Source organism: Aptenodytes patagonicus, chromosome 6 (assembly GCF_965638725.1).
Source record: "Aptenodytes patagonicus chromosome 6, bAptPat1.pri.cur, whole genome shotgun sequence".
NCBI classification, from domain to species: Eukaryota; Metazoa; Chordata; class Aves; order Sphenisciformes; family Spheniscidae; genus Aptenodytes; species Aptenodytes patagonicus.
The window spans coordinates 18,428,190-18,444,861 of NC_134954.1; the positions used below are offsets into that span (position 1 = coordinate 18,428,190).

A 16,672-nucleotide genomic window follows, 5' to 3' on the forward strand; every position below is an offset into this window, starting at 1 on the left:
TGGGCAGTGGCACCAGGTTTGGGGTGGTGGGCAGAGGGGGGTTTGCAGAGAGCGGGGGCTGAGCGGCGGCTGGCAGCAGCCCAGGGCAGAGCCCACCTAGGGCAGAGCCCGCGCTGGGGTCCCCGGGGGGCAGCAGCGCTGGCTGCTGAAGGCAGGGTTGCCATGGCAACCATGCCTGTGCCCGGAGCTGCATCTGTCATGAAGGGGGGAAAATTGCTAACAGGCAGGTTGCCAAATACCTGCTCGTGGTGAGCACGGACAGGGACCCCTTGGGGACAGAGCCAGTGGGGCAGCCTCCGGTGCATCCTCTGCAGCGGGTAATCTGGGGCAGTTTTGGGGAAGAAGGAATTCGGGTGATTTAGGGCCAGAGGCTATGTCAGGATAGCACCGCTGCAGCTACGCAACACTCAGGGCTGTCGCCGTGTAGTTGTAATGCGCTTTTTCACCATGTCCAGCCGTAGGGGCCCATTGAATTGCTGCAGGGTGGTACAAACAGGGTCACACCAGGGATCTGGAGAGCAAAAATGGGGGCAGCGAGACTCCATTGAAAATGGAGCACAAGCCATCGAAGCACTGGGTTGTACCTGTGCAGCTCAGAGCAGGATTGCTCTTAATCTGCTTGTAGGCACTGAAGAATATTTTTTGGCAGTTGCTGATACCTTGCATCACAGGAACTAAATCATTAAACATTTGAGAGGGGACAGTTTTCGGTTGAGCTGTAATTCTCTCTCGTCCCTCCAAGCCCTGCAGTCCCGGGAGAGTGCGGGGGGAGCAGGGCTGCTCTTCTGGCCCCTGACTGAGAGCCCGGCGTTAGCAGAGAGGCTTTCTGCTGCTGTCTGGCTGAGTAAGCCAACGCTATTTCATTCTCACTCCTCTTCAAAGTGATGTCAGTGCTGTAAACACTGCAAGGCTGTGAGCCCAGCTCCTTTCACTGCTGTCCCGAAGCCCAAAGCTTTCAGCCTGCTCAGGACCCATGGCAGCAGCTGCCCGCCGGCTCCCTCGGGGCAGGGATTGCTTGGCTGGCCTCAAAGTGTAGGGAGGTGCGGGCAGGGCGCAGCCAGGCGAGTCGTTTATTTATGAACATGTGCAAGAGCAGTTTGATGCTGCCGTCGGAGAGGGGAGAGCGTAGCAGCGCTGGCCCCGCTGCTCCGACCCAGATGTGCTGCTACAGCATAGCAGCCTGCTCCTGCTGTAGCACCGACACAGGCAATTAAAACCTGTGCTTATCTTGCTACAGAATATTTTAGTCATTGCTTAACACCAATTCAATCAATATTTCTGTTTCTGAAATGGGCATCAGCTTTGCTGATCCACCCAGTGAAGGTCTCTGCATTTTTTTTTTTTTTTTTTTTTTTTTTTTTTAATGCTCCATCACTGGCTCCAGGTGCCACGATGTGTGTGATGAGGGACCCTTTTGCAAGGGAGCCAGGCTGTGGGGTGAGATGAGAGGCTTGGGTGGCCTGGGCATACAGGATTGCATTGCACCCGGGTTCTGTTTACACACACAGCAGGAAGAAGGATTTCCAGCAGCATTTAGCCTGGGGATGTTGTGTGCTTCTTTTCTGTAAAAGAGAAGTCGAATTGTTTGTGGGGTGAGGAATAGGAACACAGAAGGATTTGGCTTGCAGAATAAAGGAGTTCGATGATTTTGGGGGGTTCCTCTTGACAGGCTGAAGCGGTTCACCATCAGCTGGATTGGGGTTTCTGTGCTGGGGATGCTCAGGTTTGAGCCCTTCCAGGTAATGTACAGTGGCAATGGGAACAGAGGTCTTACTGGCCATTCCCAGACTGGGGAAGGTGGTGGTTGATTTGGAAGCTGCGAAGGCTCTTCAAACAAAAAATTTGTGAGACAGCAGGACACAGAGATTTACAGCTGCTGCTTCTGAATTTGCCTTGCTTCTGAAGTTTGCTGTCACTCTGATATGAAGAGCTAAGTAAATGCTAAGTGAACTGTATTTAAAAATACTTCCTCAATAAATGGCCTTGCAAATTAAATTTCAGAAGATGATCTTACCTTTAGCCCATCTTGATGATAATTTTAATTATGGTTAATACAAATTCAATCTGCATTTCAAGTTTATTGTCTTACCCCATCATGACTTCATCCTTTAACAAGATTGGTAATGATGCAAGTGTGTGCAGGGCAAAACTCTCACCTAGAGACATGGGACTGGCAAGAAAGTATCTTAGTATAAGTGCCATTTGAAGCCTTTCCTGAGTATACTAAGCTCTGTCCTAAAATCAGCTGAAACTTTTGTTCCCTTTTCTTTTCTCCTGGAAGGCTGTTTGTTGATTTCCAACCTAAATATACCCATAGGGTGTTGATATATGGATATTATGCCAGTATCTACCTTGTTCTTCTCCCTCTCTGGTGCTTACCTGTCTGTACTGTTGACAGTATACACTCATATCCCATAGCCATCCATCCCCTGGCTGGCTGAAAAAGTCCTCAGGTCCTCTGAGAAGACCTATTCATCTTCCTGTACCTGCTCCAGTGTGTGTTTCTCGTTCTTGGGCTCTATCACCCAGCAGGACACGCAGTGCTGTGGGTGAGGTCTCACCTGGCCTGTTGGTGTGAATCCTTAGCCATCACCTGTTTCTCCTCTCTTTGGAGGCTCCACTGTGTGAGCTGTAGTTGGGACTTTTGTAGCATCCTTCCATCTGAGGATCAAAGGGGATTGCAGTGCCGCTAAGTGCCACAGCAGTGTGCTGCCAACTTTCCTCCCATTCCATCCAAACCTTCTGGAAACAGTGTTTTTTCACATTGGATGTCCATCAGCTCTCCATTGCAGACAGGGATACTCAGACAGCTTTGTTGTCTTTCTGTTGCTCGTTTTCTTGGAGAACTCGTGGCAGAGCTTTTGGGAAGAGCCTTGCTGTTAGCAGCACGTGTGCGCTGCTGAGGCCCCTTGGCCCCTGCCCAACTGGACCTGGAGCCTGCTGGTACTGCCAGAGATATCCAGCTGGTGCTGGATATTTTCCTATGGATGTTACGGGACTGTGCAGCTCTTAAAAAGCCGAGTTGGAACACTCCTTGTGGGAGTTTCTCTTTCCCTCTCTCTGTTTTTTTTTCTTTAATCTCCAGGAGATTTCACAATTACAGATTTGGGATACATCAGCAGGTGGCCATATTATTCACCTCCTGGTGCAAAATAAATCTTTGCTCTATGGAAATTCAAGGACAGGTTAGAGGATCGAGTGAACTGCCAGCTCCATAAAGATAATCTGGCAAATTAATGGATGCATTGTGTACTTTTAATGGGATTTCTTCCATCTTCTTTTAAGCATTGTGATTGCCGCACATAGCATAGCATGCCCTTCCTCTTCCTCCTGCTCCAAACCCTGGTGAGAGCCTGTGGATGAATTTCCATGGAAAGGGACTGGAGAGGGTCAGGCTTTTGGGCTGGAAAGTGTTTGTGGCTGGTTCAGCTATCCAGGGTTTTCATTTCCATGCTTGCTGCTGTGGTATCCCAAACGTTCATTTAATCAGAAACACGTGCAGACACTTACACGTGTCAATCGTCCAAAGGGAAGAAAGAGAGGAAAAGCGACTTTGAAACCAGTTGTTCCATTATTCCCCATGCAGTGAGCAATGTGTAACCCATGACTTAGGCCATGATGTCCCAGTGACCCAGCTGGATTGCTGGTCTCCTGCTGGGGTGGAAGAGCTGCAAGTGCTGCAGCAGTGTTCTTTGCCTTTGCACAGGACAGGCTTTGGCCAGTCACGCATCTCTTTCTTGAAGCCAGTTTCCTGACGTAACAGGGGTATACAAAGAATTTTTCAGCTGTCAGTTTAGAAAGAGAAGAGAAACTTAATACCAAAACTAAAGATAGGAGCAGGGTCAAAGCCAACTAAGGTATAGTCCGCTCAAGTATTTTATTTAACATGAAGGTTTATAGCAGTACTCTGTCTGGATTTTATGAGTGATTATTTATGATAGTCTTTTAAATCATTGCGTTTGAGCAATTTGGTTGGAAGTAACCCTTCTGCTGTTTCTTTCTCTTCTCCTCTTGGCCCATGCTTTTAATAAAGTCACGTCACTTGCTTGGAGAACATTAAATGCCATGTAAGCTTCATGTGATAAGAAACTTTAAACATGCACATTGAAGAATCTGGCAAGGCACGACTTACAAGGGAGTATCTTTTAGTAGCAAGCTGATCTAATTGGAAAACATGGTTTCACACCTGAGAGAAACACTTCTACAGGTCTTGGAGGAGGCTTGTTGCATACACGGGCTGTGCTCGCTTTCTGGAGCACGCTGACAGCTCCTGCACGCCCTGGGGATCCGTGATGTCCCTGGGAGGCAGACTTGCATCCCGTGCTATTTTTAGAAGGTTTATTTCACAGTTGCTCCATGACAAGATTAAGTTCAGGCCCAGGTTAGATCCTTGTACTTTGATATTATGAAACTTTGGAAGTGGTACAAGCAGTGGTGCCCAGTCTCATTTGAACCAACCTGAGCAGGAGGACACCAGCTCTCTCCCGGAGAGCCTGCAGCTGCACGGCAAGCTTGCCCTCGAGAAAGGTTTCCTGCTCAAAAAAGTGCTCAAAAGCAAAGACTTCCTGGTAAAAAAAAAATTGAAAAGTATACCTGGTTTTTAAGGTTGTAGGAAGCTTTCAAACATCTGTCTTGTTGCCTTCACATTTTCAGAGTTGAAGAACTTACATGTAAGAGGTAGAGTTTTGCTTGTATTGCTGTTGATACTAAAGGTTGATCATAAGTATAAAGTAGGGTGTGTAGCGGTGGGGTCTGAGATTTCAAGGTTTCCAATTTCCTCTGCTGATTTTCAGCACTGGACTGATCCTGTTTCTTGTTCCCATCCTTCTGGAGAGCAACAAGCCTTTCAAGCCTTCCAGCCTTTTATCGTTTCATTTTTATAACAAAAACCACATGATTAAAAGCTGATAGGTTCAAGATTATATCCTGGTGGCTCTGCGTAGCGCTGTGGTGGCCCCACAGCTGCATTGCCAGCCTCGGGGTCCTACCCTGGAGTCGGGCAGCCCAGAGGATGCTGTTGGTGTCATTGCAGTAATTGCATTTTTGTTCCGTTTGGCAGCTGGTGATGGAGTTCTGTGGCGCGGGCTCCGTCACCGACCTCATCAAGAACACGAAGGGGAACACCTTGAAGGAGGAGTGGATTGCCTACATCTGCAGAGAGATTTTACGGGTACGTGTCGTGTCCAGAGGGAGCTAAATGTTGGGAGCTGTTGGAGTATCTCACTCGGTGCTCGGGGGATAAGTAAAGCCTTTGGCTCGGCAGGCTTTGTGGCTGCCACGCTGCCATGGGCTGGAGCCTCTTCAGTGCCAGTAGGCATGAATGATTCATGTGCTTGTATGATGCATAATAAATAAGCCCTATTTAATGCCCTTTAGCTCTGTTAGTTCCCTGACTTTTAACCCTCTTTTTCCTTCAACAAAAACATAATTTTCTTTAGTATTAATAGGGCAAAGATTTATTTACATTAGAATTACATTTTCAATTAACAGAAAGGTGAGGACTTTAATAAAGTCGGTGGAAAGATTCTTCATGATTAAAAAGCACCCCAGGTTTTATTAAATCCACATGTCTCTGGCTTTAATGAGGATGCTGCAGCTTTTATACCCACAAGGTAAATGTTTGACTGGAATGTCTTAAAATGGGCTGCTCCAGAGTTTCATGTACTGGGAGATGGCAGCTTCAGCAAAGGCTTGCTTGCATTTTGCACAACTGAGGTCAGATGATGTGATCATAACAGTTGCTTCGACATTAAAATTTATCACTCCGTGAACCAAGATTTTGTTCAGGAGGAAACAGAAATACTGAGCATGTGAAGGAAAACTGTAAAAGAGCCATTAAAAGAAAACAATGCAAAATGACTGCTCCAAAATGCGGTGTCTGACACTGCCACTGAGGCTGCTGCTGGTGTCCAGGGGTGACACAGCACTTCTCTGTTGACCCTGAATGCCACCGTCCGCATCAACACGATGTACAGAAGACGCTGGCGCTGTAGCTAATCACTTGTACAGACACTGCTTTTGGTGCCAGGAAACGACAGTTACACGGGCTTATTTTAAATGTCTGAGCTCTATGAGCCTACTTCTTAAAACAGACCCTGGCAGTGAGTCAGAACACAGCGACTGACTCATGTCCCAGGGCCACCATCACGTGTCATCACTCGCGTTTTGGCCACGCGTCGGGGCGGTTGGTTGGTGACCTCCATAGGGTTTCAGGTGATGAAAGGCTCCCACCTTTCATGCTGCAGAAGGTGGCTCATTCTTGGTTCAGACGTTGAGGACTGGTTGTAATTCTAACATGAGGCTCGATCCTGCGTTGTTAAAGGATTTTCTGAAATTCAATGAAATTTTTGCTTTGCCTCCAGTGCACAAAGGTGCCTCTAACTGGGTATAACATGGCTAAAAAAGGGGTCCCATACAGATATAATCTATTCCATGGTGTTGTCCCAAGGTAATGAGTGTAAAATGACTGATAACTACCAGTAGTGATAGCAGAAATTATTTTCTTTCTCAGATATGAATGTTTAATGTGAAATGTAAACCTAATGCAAAATTAGTTTTTGAAGTAATCCATGTTTTTACTGAGCTGGAAATATAGGTGGATGTTACTTTCAAATAATAAGTGAATGAAATAAAAATGTAGGTTGCAAAAAGAAATTAATGAGCTAATAAAAAAGCACAACAGAAAAACTAGTTTACCTTTAGCCTTTGAGACAGGCTTTTAATTTGAGCTATATCTCCATTAGGGATACGTGCAAGTTATAACATTTGTATTTGCATGGTAGCTTTTTTAATACAAGCTTATCAGTGTATTGAAGTCCCGTTTATTGGACCGATATAACAAGAGAATTGTTTTCTTCAGTTTCTGGATGATGGAAACACAGAAAGGAGACAAAACCATTCTATTGTTTCTGCCACAGAAATGGCTCCCTAAGGCAAGAGAGCACATGGGGGAAAATACGTCTAGAGATACGGAGGAATTTGGGTTAATATGGGTTCCTGCAGAAACTGAAATATTGGATTTAATCCCTATAGAATTGATGGTTCCTGTCTCTTGCTATGGAGAACACCCACTGCAACACATACAGCCCGTCGGTGGGCATCTCGCTTGCCGGGCATGTCCTCCCAGCATGTGACATGGAACAGTATTTTGAACACATGATAAACAAAAGTGTTCTCAAGTGCTTAACTCCAACTGTGAATCTTTCATTTCTGGAGCATAATTGGTTGAGGAGGAATGTCAGAAAATAATATGCTTTGAACTTGGATTCCTCTAACCTTTCTCTGAATTCTCTAGGGCTTGAGTCATCTACACCAGCACAAAGTAATTCATCGAGACATCAAGGGACAGAATGTATTGCTGACAGAAAATGCAGAAGTTAAACTAGGTAAGAGTGGGTTAGAGCTCTTGGAAACTGCAAGTGGGCTGGCTGGAGAGAAGCAGCAAAACAGACTTGTACATGACTTGGAGAAAGGGGATGGATACTAAGAGCTACTCTGTTTTTTCTTGTGCCAGCCTCAATAACATGACCTTGGGTGTTGACCAAGTGCCGTGCACTAAACTGCCGGTGGTTGATGGCCAAGTTCTGCATGCAAAGATGTACTTGCAGTTGTGTTTCTGTTCAGACAGGTAGTTTGGGCAGCTCTGCCATCAGATACAGGTTAAGCAATCAAGACCACTTTTTCATGCCCTGGATTGAAAACTGGTCTCTGTGCATCACCAGCCATTATTGAAGGCTGTTCCCTCACACCTCCATAGTAGTGTCCTACAGGATCATAGTCCAGTCAATTTAGTGTCACATAATCCAGATTTTTTTACCAAGCCAATCTGTTGGAGAGAGCTTAATTTGCAAGAACTACTCTGAATTTCATATGCGATGTTAGTCACCCTGGAGAAGACCAGGTGTTCACGTGAAGATCATCTGGAAGACAGCAGATCAGCAGAGACGATGTGCTGATATCCTCAGTTGTCCAGCACCAATGTTAAGGCTGTCTTTGTGCGTTTTAATTTATGCTAGTGATGAAAGATTCCTTACACTGGTAAAGTGAGGTGCAAGCCTTCTTTTTCCCATGTCTCTCCTCTCTCTTTACAGCAGAATAAAACCCCAGCTTAACAGATGGCACCACCAGCTCGTTTGGCTTTATGCTGGTGAAGATTCCCCTCCAAGGGGAAATTCTCCAGGGCAAATCTCCAACCACTATGTTGCGCAAAGTGAACTTAGTGGACCATAGAGTATTCTCTCATTGATTTGATTTCATCTGTTTTTGCTTCATTTTGCAGCGCTCTGCTTGACATTTTGCTATGGGCCTTTGTCCTTGGCCCTTAATTCCTTAAGTCTTTTGCATTTCTGCCATTTCCAGCAAGAATTTAGGTAGAAAAATGAGGCTTCTACCAATATTTGGCAGGCTTTAATTCAAATGAGAAAGCGTAGAACAAAGGCTGCTGCTTATTCATGTTGCTAGCCCTGTTCCTCATTAGTATGAGGAGCTGTGATTTCTTTTCATTGCCTCCTGGCAAGGAGGAAAAGGCACAGGGTTTCTTACAAAACCTGGACATCAGATGATCAGGTTTGTCCTTGATTGACCTCTGTTGACCCCAGCAGAGATCAAACAGGAATGTCTCTGGCTCCGTCTTTCTCTCCTGACTGTGTGGAGAAGTTGGTCTGAATGAATTTAATGTTTTACAGTCAACAGAAGAGTTGCTTGGTTTTTCTCCGGCCTTACGATGCCCTGTTGTCTCTCTGATCCACAGTGGATTTTGGTGTCAGCGCTCAGCTGGACAGAACAGTGGGCAGGAGAAACACCTTCATTGGAACGCCTTACTGGATGGCCCCTGAGGTTATTGCCTGCGATGAAAATCCCGATGCCACTTATGACTTCAAGGTACCTAAACGAGCATCTTCCTACTCTTTTATATGTCATTACAGATATAATATTTGCAAAGTCTATCACGTTCACAAATAACGTAGGCAAAGAATGAAAGCAGCACTTATCAGTGCTTGCAGTGAGAGTTGTGATCATAAACATCTGAAGAAGGTGCTTGGTATGATCTCAGATTTTATGCCCCAGTACCATGAACTTGAGCACTCAGGAATTTATTATATTCTTGCAGCTTTGCAGAATATGTTGACAGGCGGCGTAGTCTCCTCCTGCTTTCTGGCTGTGAATTTTGAGATGCCAGTTCAGGTCCAACATGAATCTTTGTTGTGCTGTTCACGTATCCAAATTTACTGTGAAGATGTTTTTCCCCATGCTGGGAAAGGTGTCAGACGGAGGCTTCCTACCTGCTAGCCTGCTTTTCAGTGATGCATGTTTAAATACTACAGTCAAACATGCTGTATTTGCTCTATTTACTCCGGAGAGAAGTCAGGTCGGGTTTAGAAAGGGCAAAATCACATCTTCTGGCCTGCAGGCTGGTATTCGCAGGGAGATCTGAAGGCTGCCACACAATCAGACGTTTGGGGGGCTGACCTACTTTTCACTGTCTCTCTTGCCTGTTTGAAGTTTATTTTTGGATGGGTGGCAGCACAATGTTGCTGCTGAGTTACAATGTGGCACAAAGCCCCATGCCACGCAACAGGTCAGCAGGAGGGTTATGAGTCCCACCTGCCCATTCAAACTACTGCAAGGTCTGATGTTTAAAGCAAGGAGAGCTTAATATATTTTATCCTGTTTCTGCCTTACTGCAAGTTTCTGGACACACATCTGTAGAAATGTCCCTTGGTTTTTGTCCCTTGGTTTTTTGAAGCATCCAGAACTTGAATTCCTAGCTCCAAACCCCCTAAGGTCCACAGACTGTGTCCAGGGAGCAGAGCAAGACAGTGACGTGGGCTTTTGGGGGAGAAGCTGAGACATATATAAAGCTTGCTGTACCTCTGTTCATGTGCATGCTGAGAGGTCACTTTACAAGGTAATGTTTAAAAAGGGCTTTGAGATCCTGTGGTGTGGAGCTAGGTAGCTGCTTTCTAACAGTAGGACACTACAACATAATAGTGCAACAGCCCACCATCGTGGTACGATTTGGGGTGCAATTACCAATCACTCAGAGAAATTTTTGAGAGATGAAGGATTTTAAGTAACCAAGCAATGCTTTGGTATTGCAGCTATTTAAGTGCATGTCAACTTTTGAACTGATGGTTTTCCAGAGAGCAGCTCTCCAGTCTGAGTTCAGACTCCGGGTTACATAAATCGTTAATGATAAGGACATGTAGAAATAGTTTAATCTGCAATTACTTAATTCTCTTTGATTAACCAATTACAACAGGCGTTTCCTCAACTCTGCTGATGGCAGCGCTTTGTAGCAGGGCTGCAGCCTGCGCTAGCTGCTCTTGCTGTTTCTCCGCTGACAGCTGCCTGGCTCTGACGGTGCAACGCTCTAATTAATCACAGCTTTTTATTATTATTTTTTTTTAAAAAAGGACTGATATCTTCATAGGCTACTTTCTACCCTCAGAAATCCCTGATGTTTTTTCTCTTTCCAGAATAACTAGGGCACTTAATATGCCGTTGACTGATGCACAAGCGCCAGGACCAGAATCCCTCTATTGTCCCTGAGGATCAAACGCTCGTAGCGAGTCGGGCGCTTGCATCTCTGAAGTTGGCATTGACCATTTTCCCTTGGCTGGGGGTGTGAAACAGAAAGCTGATTGCTGCCGACACACTCACTGCAGGCTGTTTTCGGAGCTCATGGTGATGTGGGAGCCACTGGACATTAGTCCGTACCCCAAATCACATCCCTGCACCTGATGCTCTTGCTTTGAAGTGTGTGTGGGGGGAATGTAAATGATTTTTTTTTTTTAAAGGGATGCAAATCAGATGCTCTCAGGTTTAGCTGACTGGCTTAAAATAGCAAATACAAAAGATGAGATTTATAGGGTGAAAAAGAGTCCTCGCAGGCTTAATCTGTTGGACAAAAAGCCTCTGATCTCACTGTTTTCTTAGCCAGAAAGAGATGCCTGTGTAATCTATGGAAGGAGGCAGTAAATATCTCCTCACAAAAATAAACCACTTTAAAAAAGAACAAATAGAAACCCCACATTGTTGAGGTTATTTGTTGGTTTTTCCCCCAGCCGGTTTTCCTTTTTTCTTTAGAGATATCTTGTCAATAAGCTTAGAATCAAAAGCAGGGAAAAATAGGAAGCTTGCTTCCCTTCCCAAGTCAAGACAGTGCAAATATATTAGCACGGCATCTTTTTGCTGGGTAGACTGAAAAGGTTTTCAGACTCAAAAATAAAAACTCCACACAAAAAAAACCCTGAATTCCAGATCATTATAAAATGTGTGCTTCCCACTGAGTTTTCTGCTTTCTCTGGGAGACTTAGGGAGGTGATAATCCCTTTCTATATTGCTCCAGCTTTAAGATCACTTGGCATCTTGCGTATAATACTGGGCACCTCAATATGGAAAGACACACTAGGAATTTGGAAGGAGTTCAGCAGCAACCCAAAGGGAAGGGGTCATATGTGCTGAATCATGTGGAAAGACTGTGATAATTAAGTATGCAGCAGAAATCCCAGCTGACCAGAAACAAAGAATGGATGAGACTGTCCTGTGAAAGGGCTGGAAATAAGATTTGAGAGAGAATTTTTAAGCAGGTACAAAGATGCATAGCAAGGACAGCATTTGTTAAGGGAGAACTTGAGTTAAAAAGGAGGAAAAGTGCCTTGAAATTGAAAGGCCAAGTTGTCTTTCCTGGATGGTGTATGTGAAAAGGTGCTTGTGGTCCCTAGACGCTCTCTCTAGCTCTGGCTGAGCTTTTGGAGGTCTGTGCTGGGAAGAACAACCTTTCTGGGATTTACTCACTAAATTGCAGGTTTAGAGGCTTGAGGTGGTTCGGAAAGGCCAGCTCTTGAAAGGAAGAGCAGAAATGAAGAGGGACTGCAGGGATGTGGCAGAGAGCAGGGCAAAGGAAGAGCATGATGCAAGAGCTGGAGGTACAGGAGGAAGGATGGAAGGCAGAGTCCACCCTTTCTACCCTGGGGTATACCTGTTTACAACATTTACTGGTTGTGATGTGCTAGCTGGTCTCCAGCAAACATCAGCTGCAGCTGCGTAGCATCAGGCTTGGTCTAGTCCCTTGTGCACCTGTGGCTTCTGCCCTTGCCGCTCTCCCATCTCAGGCAGGTCTCCTGGTGTAGGCAGAGTAAGTCCTCTTACTCATCATCAGCATGGAATGGACCATGACTTCAGCGTTACAGCTTTTGCACCGACCTCCCGGAGAAGCCTGAGGTTGCGGCTTGTTGCAGGGAGCTGAGCAGATGTGGTCAGTGAGGTCTGCAGGTGGACAAGGACTGGGGTGCAAAGCCATCTCCATGAGACCCGCGGAGAGTGCAGCTCTCTGCCCATGCATGCTTCAGGTGAAGGCACCAAAATTAGTCCGGGTCCTGTTCCTGCTGCATCGGGTGCTGAGTTATGAATCATTAGCAACCCTATACATGGTGTCCAGATTAATAAATTAGCCGCCTTCTGCCAAAAACCAAGTTGCAGCAGTGCCGCTAGGGAAGGTGCTCGTTTTTTCTCTCTGGGCACGTAGTGTCTGTGCCTCTGCTGCTGTCCGGGAGAGCCAAGCCATCCTTTGGGGCTCGTTACCAGATTGAGAGGTGCAGCCGCAGCTCATTAGTGATGTTGGGGTGGGGAGGAGGCGCTGGAGGGGAGCTCACCACTGCTCTCTGGCAGGGAGCTGGGGATATAAATGTCTCTATTTGCAAGGGAGAAAATGGAAGGAAAAGTGATACAAGTATGAAATCAGAGAGTTTTCCAAATAGGTGCATACTCTGTGCTCTGATCATTCAGGAGACTCAACCAACCATGTGGGCTGAGCAGGGCTTGGGAAGAGGGTAAATAAAAGTGCGCATTTCTCCTTCCACTGGTGAAACACCACTTGTCAGGCTTCCATTTAAGGAGCAGTCCATGATACAAGAGTCTCCTGAGGTATCTCAAGATACTTCATGTTTTTAATCTATTCCAGGCAGCCTGGTTTTTGTGGAGCTATATCAAATCCCTGGATGTATCACCCAGCTTTAAGCAGGGAGCCGGCAGCCAGGTTTGCTGCTTACCCCAGATGTGAAGCTGGGCAGTAGTTGGTCACCAGCTCATCTAGGAGCTGGGGATTCATTCATTAGTGCACAGGGCTCGTTAAGATGCCTCCACTGGGGGACCTTCAGGTCCTCAGCATCTCCCCGGGCAGTGTCCTCACCACAGCTACTGGGAGCAGTGCTCCAGTGAGGTGACCATGTCCCACGCTGAAAACACCTTGAAGGTTTTGAAATGAATCTTGGGATAAACAGCAGGGTTGGGAGCCTCTTCTAAAGCCCCAACACATGGCAGGAGGATGAGACAAGCTCCTCAGGTGCGGGTCCAGGGGTTTACAGAGGACATGGACACCCGGCTCACAGGGCTGAGCCCCCCGGGCTGGGGAGAGCCATGCTTTCCCCCTCGCCCAGTGCCCACTTCTGTGAGAATGATCCCCTGCATCACGTATGTCCCTCTGCATTCTTTTACAGAGCGACTTGTGGTCTTTGGGGATAACGGCCATCGAGATGGCGGAAGGCGCTCCCCGTAAGTAGATGCATTGCTCTGCTTTAATTAACCCTGGGTTGTAACATGCTGGGTTTTGCTGAGCACCAGCCAGCGCTCGGTTCTGTGCAAGAAACACTGTGCAGTGACTCCTGTCATGCCACTTAAGCACTCTGGGACTCAGTTTCCTCAAATAAAATACATATGAAGAAGAGGTGGAGGACTGGAAGCAAGTAAAACACTGCTCCTCAGCGCTGGTGTTTTGCTGACCTCCACGGTGACACAGATAGTGGCACACTGGGTTCAGCTGGTGCCTCTGCATACTGCCATGGTTTTTCAGTGTTATCCTGGGACCGTCCTTGCGTGCTGGTAAATGCAAGTAAATAAAGCAGAGCGTAGTGGCATGTGGGCCCGTTGCTGTCAGCACCTGGCAGGGTGCTGGGGACACGCAGCTGCAGGAGTGCAGGTGTCCCCAGCCAACCCCTGCTGCTGAGCCCAGCCGTGCTGGGGACACACACGCCAGTTGACTGAGGACGTTGGCTTTCACCTAAGCTCCAGGCTGCTGCTGGGCCAGGGTCTGCAGGGGGTTGTCACTGCAAATCCTCCTGTCCTGCAGGTCTTGTAGCTTCAGAGGAAACTTGGGTCTCCCCAGTTGGGCGTGTAGACTTTTTAGGAAGCCCGGGGGGTCTGCAAGATGCTGTGCCATATTTAATGCCTATTCTTGCACATTGCAGCTCTCTGTGACATGCATCCCATGAGAGCCCTCTTCCTCATCCCCCGCAACCCAGCCCCGAGGTTGAAATCAAAGAAGTGGTGAGTCTCTTTCTGAATCTTCAATGGCTGTAAAAATGTCTCTGGAGCAACTTGTTTCTGCAGCCCGGGCACGCTGGGGATTTGGTGTTTACATTTATATAGCTTCGAGGGTCAGTGATGGTCTCCAGCATCACTCCGGTGAGTGCAAGTTTGGGTCTTGATCGCCTACGGAGAGGCAGTTTGGTCTGAAGGAGTCATGTACCATGGGATGGAGGGCTTCCTAGGTAGGCAGAGAGGGGAACGCGCTCTAATGCTGCCATTGCACAGCACGGAGTCAGCTTTTCCAAGGCAGTTCGTGCAGCCTGAAGCCAGATGACACTTTGCTTGGCTCCCGAATCTTTCCAGTCAGGTTCCCTTTTCAAGTGGAAACGTGTATCTGTGCCAAAAAAAGGATAGTTTATCTTGAAGGCCCAGGAATGCGGGGATTTGTACTTAGTTGGGCTTTATTTTACAATTTTGCAGGAAAAAATACATCACTGTTTTGAAGGAAGAAAAAAAAAAAAAGGCAGGGCACGCCAATAAAAACCCGTAGGAAAAATATTCCTGAAGCCCAGCAGATGTTGTTTTGTTACTGTATGTTCTGTACTGATGGAGCTGGAGTCCTTAAAAACACTCATCTTTGGTTCGTGCTGTTTGCCTGCCCCAGGTTCAGCAGTGGTTTGGTCAGGAAAGACCTACCAGATGTTAGAGAGACAGCACTGCCCATTGGTCCTAGATAGGCTGAGCTCACAGAGGGAAGGTTTGCCTTACTCCTTGAAATTATGCTTATTATCTTATTTAAGACACACAAAAAAAAGGAGAAGAGTAATTGCTAAGTATTGAAAACACTTTGTGCCAAAGCAGCAGATATTTTGTTGCTGGGAGAGGAGCGACAGGGGCTTGGAGTCCTCTGCATCAGATGCATGGTGTTGGGGTTTTAGGACCAGCCCCATAAAAACTCACCGAGGCTTTGACAGGAGGCATGTTAATTTTGTCAGCCTGATCATCAGCTGCTCTAGAACCAAACCAGGAGGAGAGAGACCTTTCCCGGCTGGTTCTGCCGAGGGTGTCAAAGGTGCTCACTCTCCTTGCACAGCCTTTTGAGGATACCATTAGTCAGCTGAGAAAACAGTTTATACACTTGTTTTCTGCCAGATCACCAGTCTCCTACTTCATTATCCTCACTGCTACAGCACAAAATGGATTGTCAGAATTTAGGGTTTATTTTTCATACAAAAGTGCTATTTATTCAGCAAAGGCTTCCTCAGCCTCCAGGCAGAAGGGAGCTGATGAAAGAAGGTTTTGAGCAGAACATTTCCGCATCTCCTTAAAGTAAAAGCTGAGCTGGGGTGGAAGTTGTATTTTAGTGCCTGCTCTGAGATACCGGGATGTGCTTTGTGCAAGCCAGGGTGTTGCTTGGCACCACCTTCCCCTCGCATGGCCGGTGGCTGTCTCAGGTTTGCACATCTTGTGGTGATGAACCATGGTGGTGTCTGTCCAGGGTCAGCTGGTCCATCCAGGGCTGTGCTCTGCCCATGCTAGGGACTGCATCCCAGCTGCTTTGAGAAAGGGATCACTTTGGAACTCATAGTTTAATGAAACTCCAGCTTTGAACACCTCCAGGGGAGCGTGGTGCTCACCTGGCCTCTGCTGCCCCTCCATGAGCAAGCAGGGATCTCTGGTCTCCAGCAGAGCTGGGACACGTGTACCCTGGGCAGCTCAAACCTATATTCATCTTCCAAGCTTTCATTGCAATGAGAAACTCCATAGGACCCAGATGAAGCTCCAAGCCAGTACGACTCCACCGATTCCTTAAGAGCAATTTTTTTTTCAGCATTTTCAGTGGGACATCAGGCAAACTTGCTGTCCTTGGCTCATTTCTCAGCTGGAGGTTTTGGGCCCGGCCAGAATGGGTCCCGGAGCTCTGCAAGCCTGACCCAAGAAGACTGGAGGTGTTTAACCAGGCTTTCACAGTGGCTCTCTGGCAGTCAGTGGTTTTCACAAGCACAGATCACAAGAGAAAAACAAAATAAAGAAAGGTTCAACTTGAACCTTGAGTTCATCCTTGCTTCTGTGTGCAACAACACATGAAAGTACACCAAGTGGGTAGACCATCTTTTTCCTTATGTGAAAGAAATAGCGAAGTGACTCCAGCACCTTTGAGGGTAAGTCACAGAAAGCCGAGAGGGAAAGCATGCATGGGAGCTGGCCCGAATCGAAAGTCCCAGAGAGGAAGATACTTTTGCTGTATACTAAATCCTTGAACTAGCTTTTAAAATAGTGCTGTGTTCCTATGAAAATTAAAGTGTCTTTGGTATCGTTTTCTTTCCCAATTAAAACCAGCCAGCAACAAAGCTTTATTTTCTTC

At 46.7% G+C, this 16,672-nt stretch overlaps 1 protein-coding gene across 6 annotated transcripts in view; it reads left to right on the forward strand.

Annotated features, from left to right (window-relative positions):
* Nucleotides 1-16,672, forward strand: part of TNIK (TRAF2 and NCK interacting kinase) — a 165,395-nt gene that overhangs the window by 96,036 nt on the left and 52,687 nt on the right. For all 6 annotated transcript variants that reach the window (XM_076341364.1, XM_076341366.1, XM_076341365.1 and 3 more), the window contains 5 exons: nt 5,060-5,170; nt 7,295-7,385; nt 8,750-8,880; nt 13,500-13,554; nt 14,247-14,325. In XM_076341364.1, the coding sequence (XP_076197479.1) occupies nt 5,060-5,170; nt 7,295-7,385; nt 8,750-8,880; nt 13,500-13,554; nt 14,247-14,325 (467 nt within the window). The remainder of the gene's footprint in view (nt 1-5,059; nt 5,171-7,294; nt 7,386-8,749; nt 8,881-13,499; nt 13,555-14,246; nt 14,326-16,672) is intronic.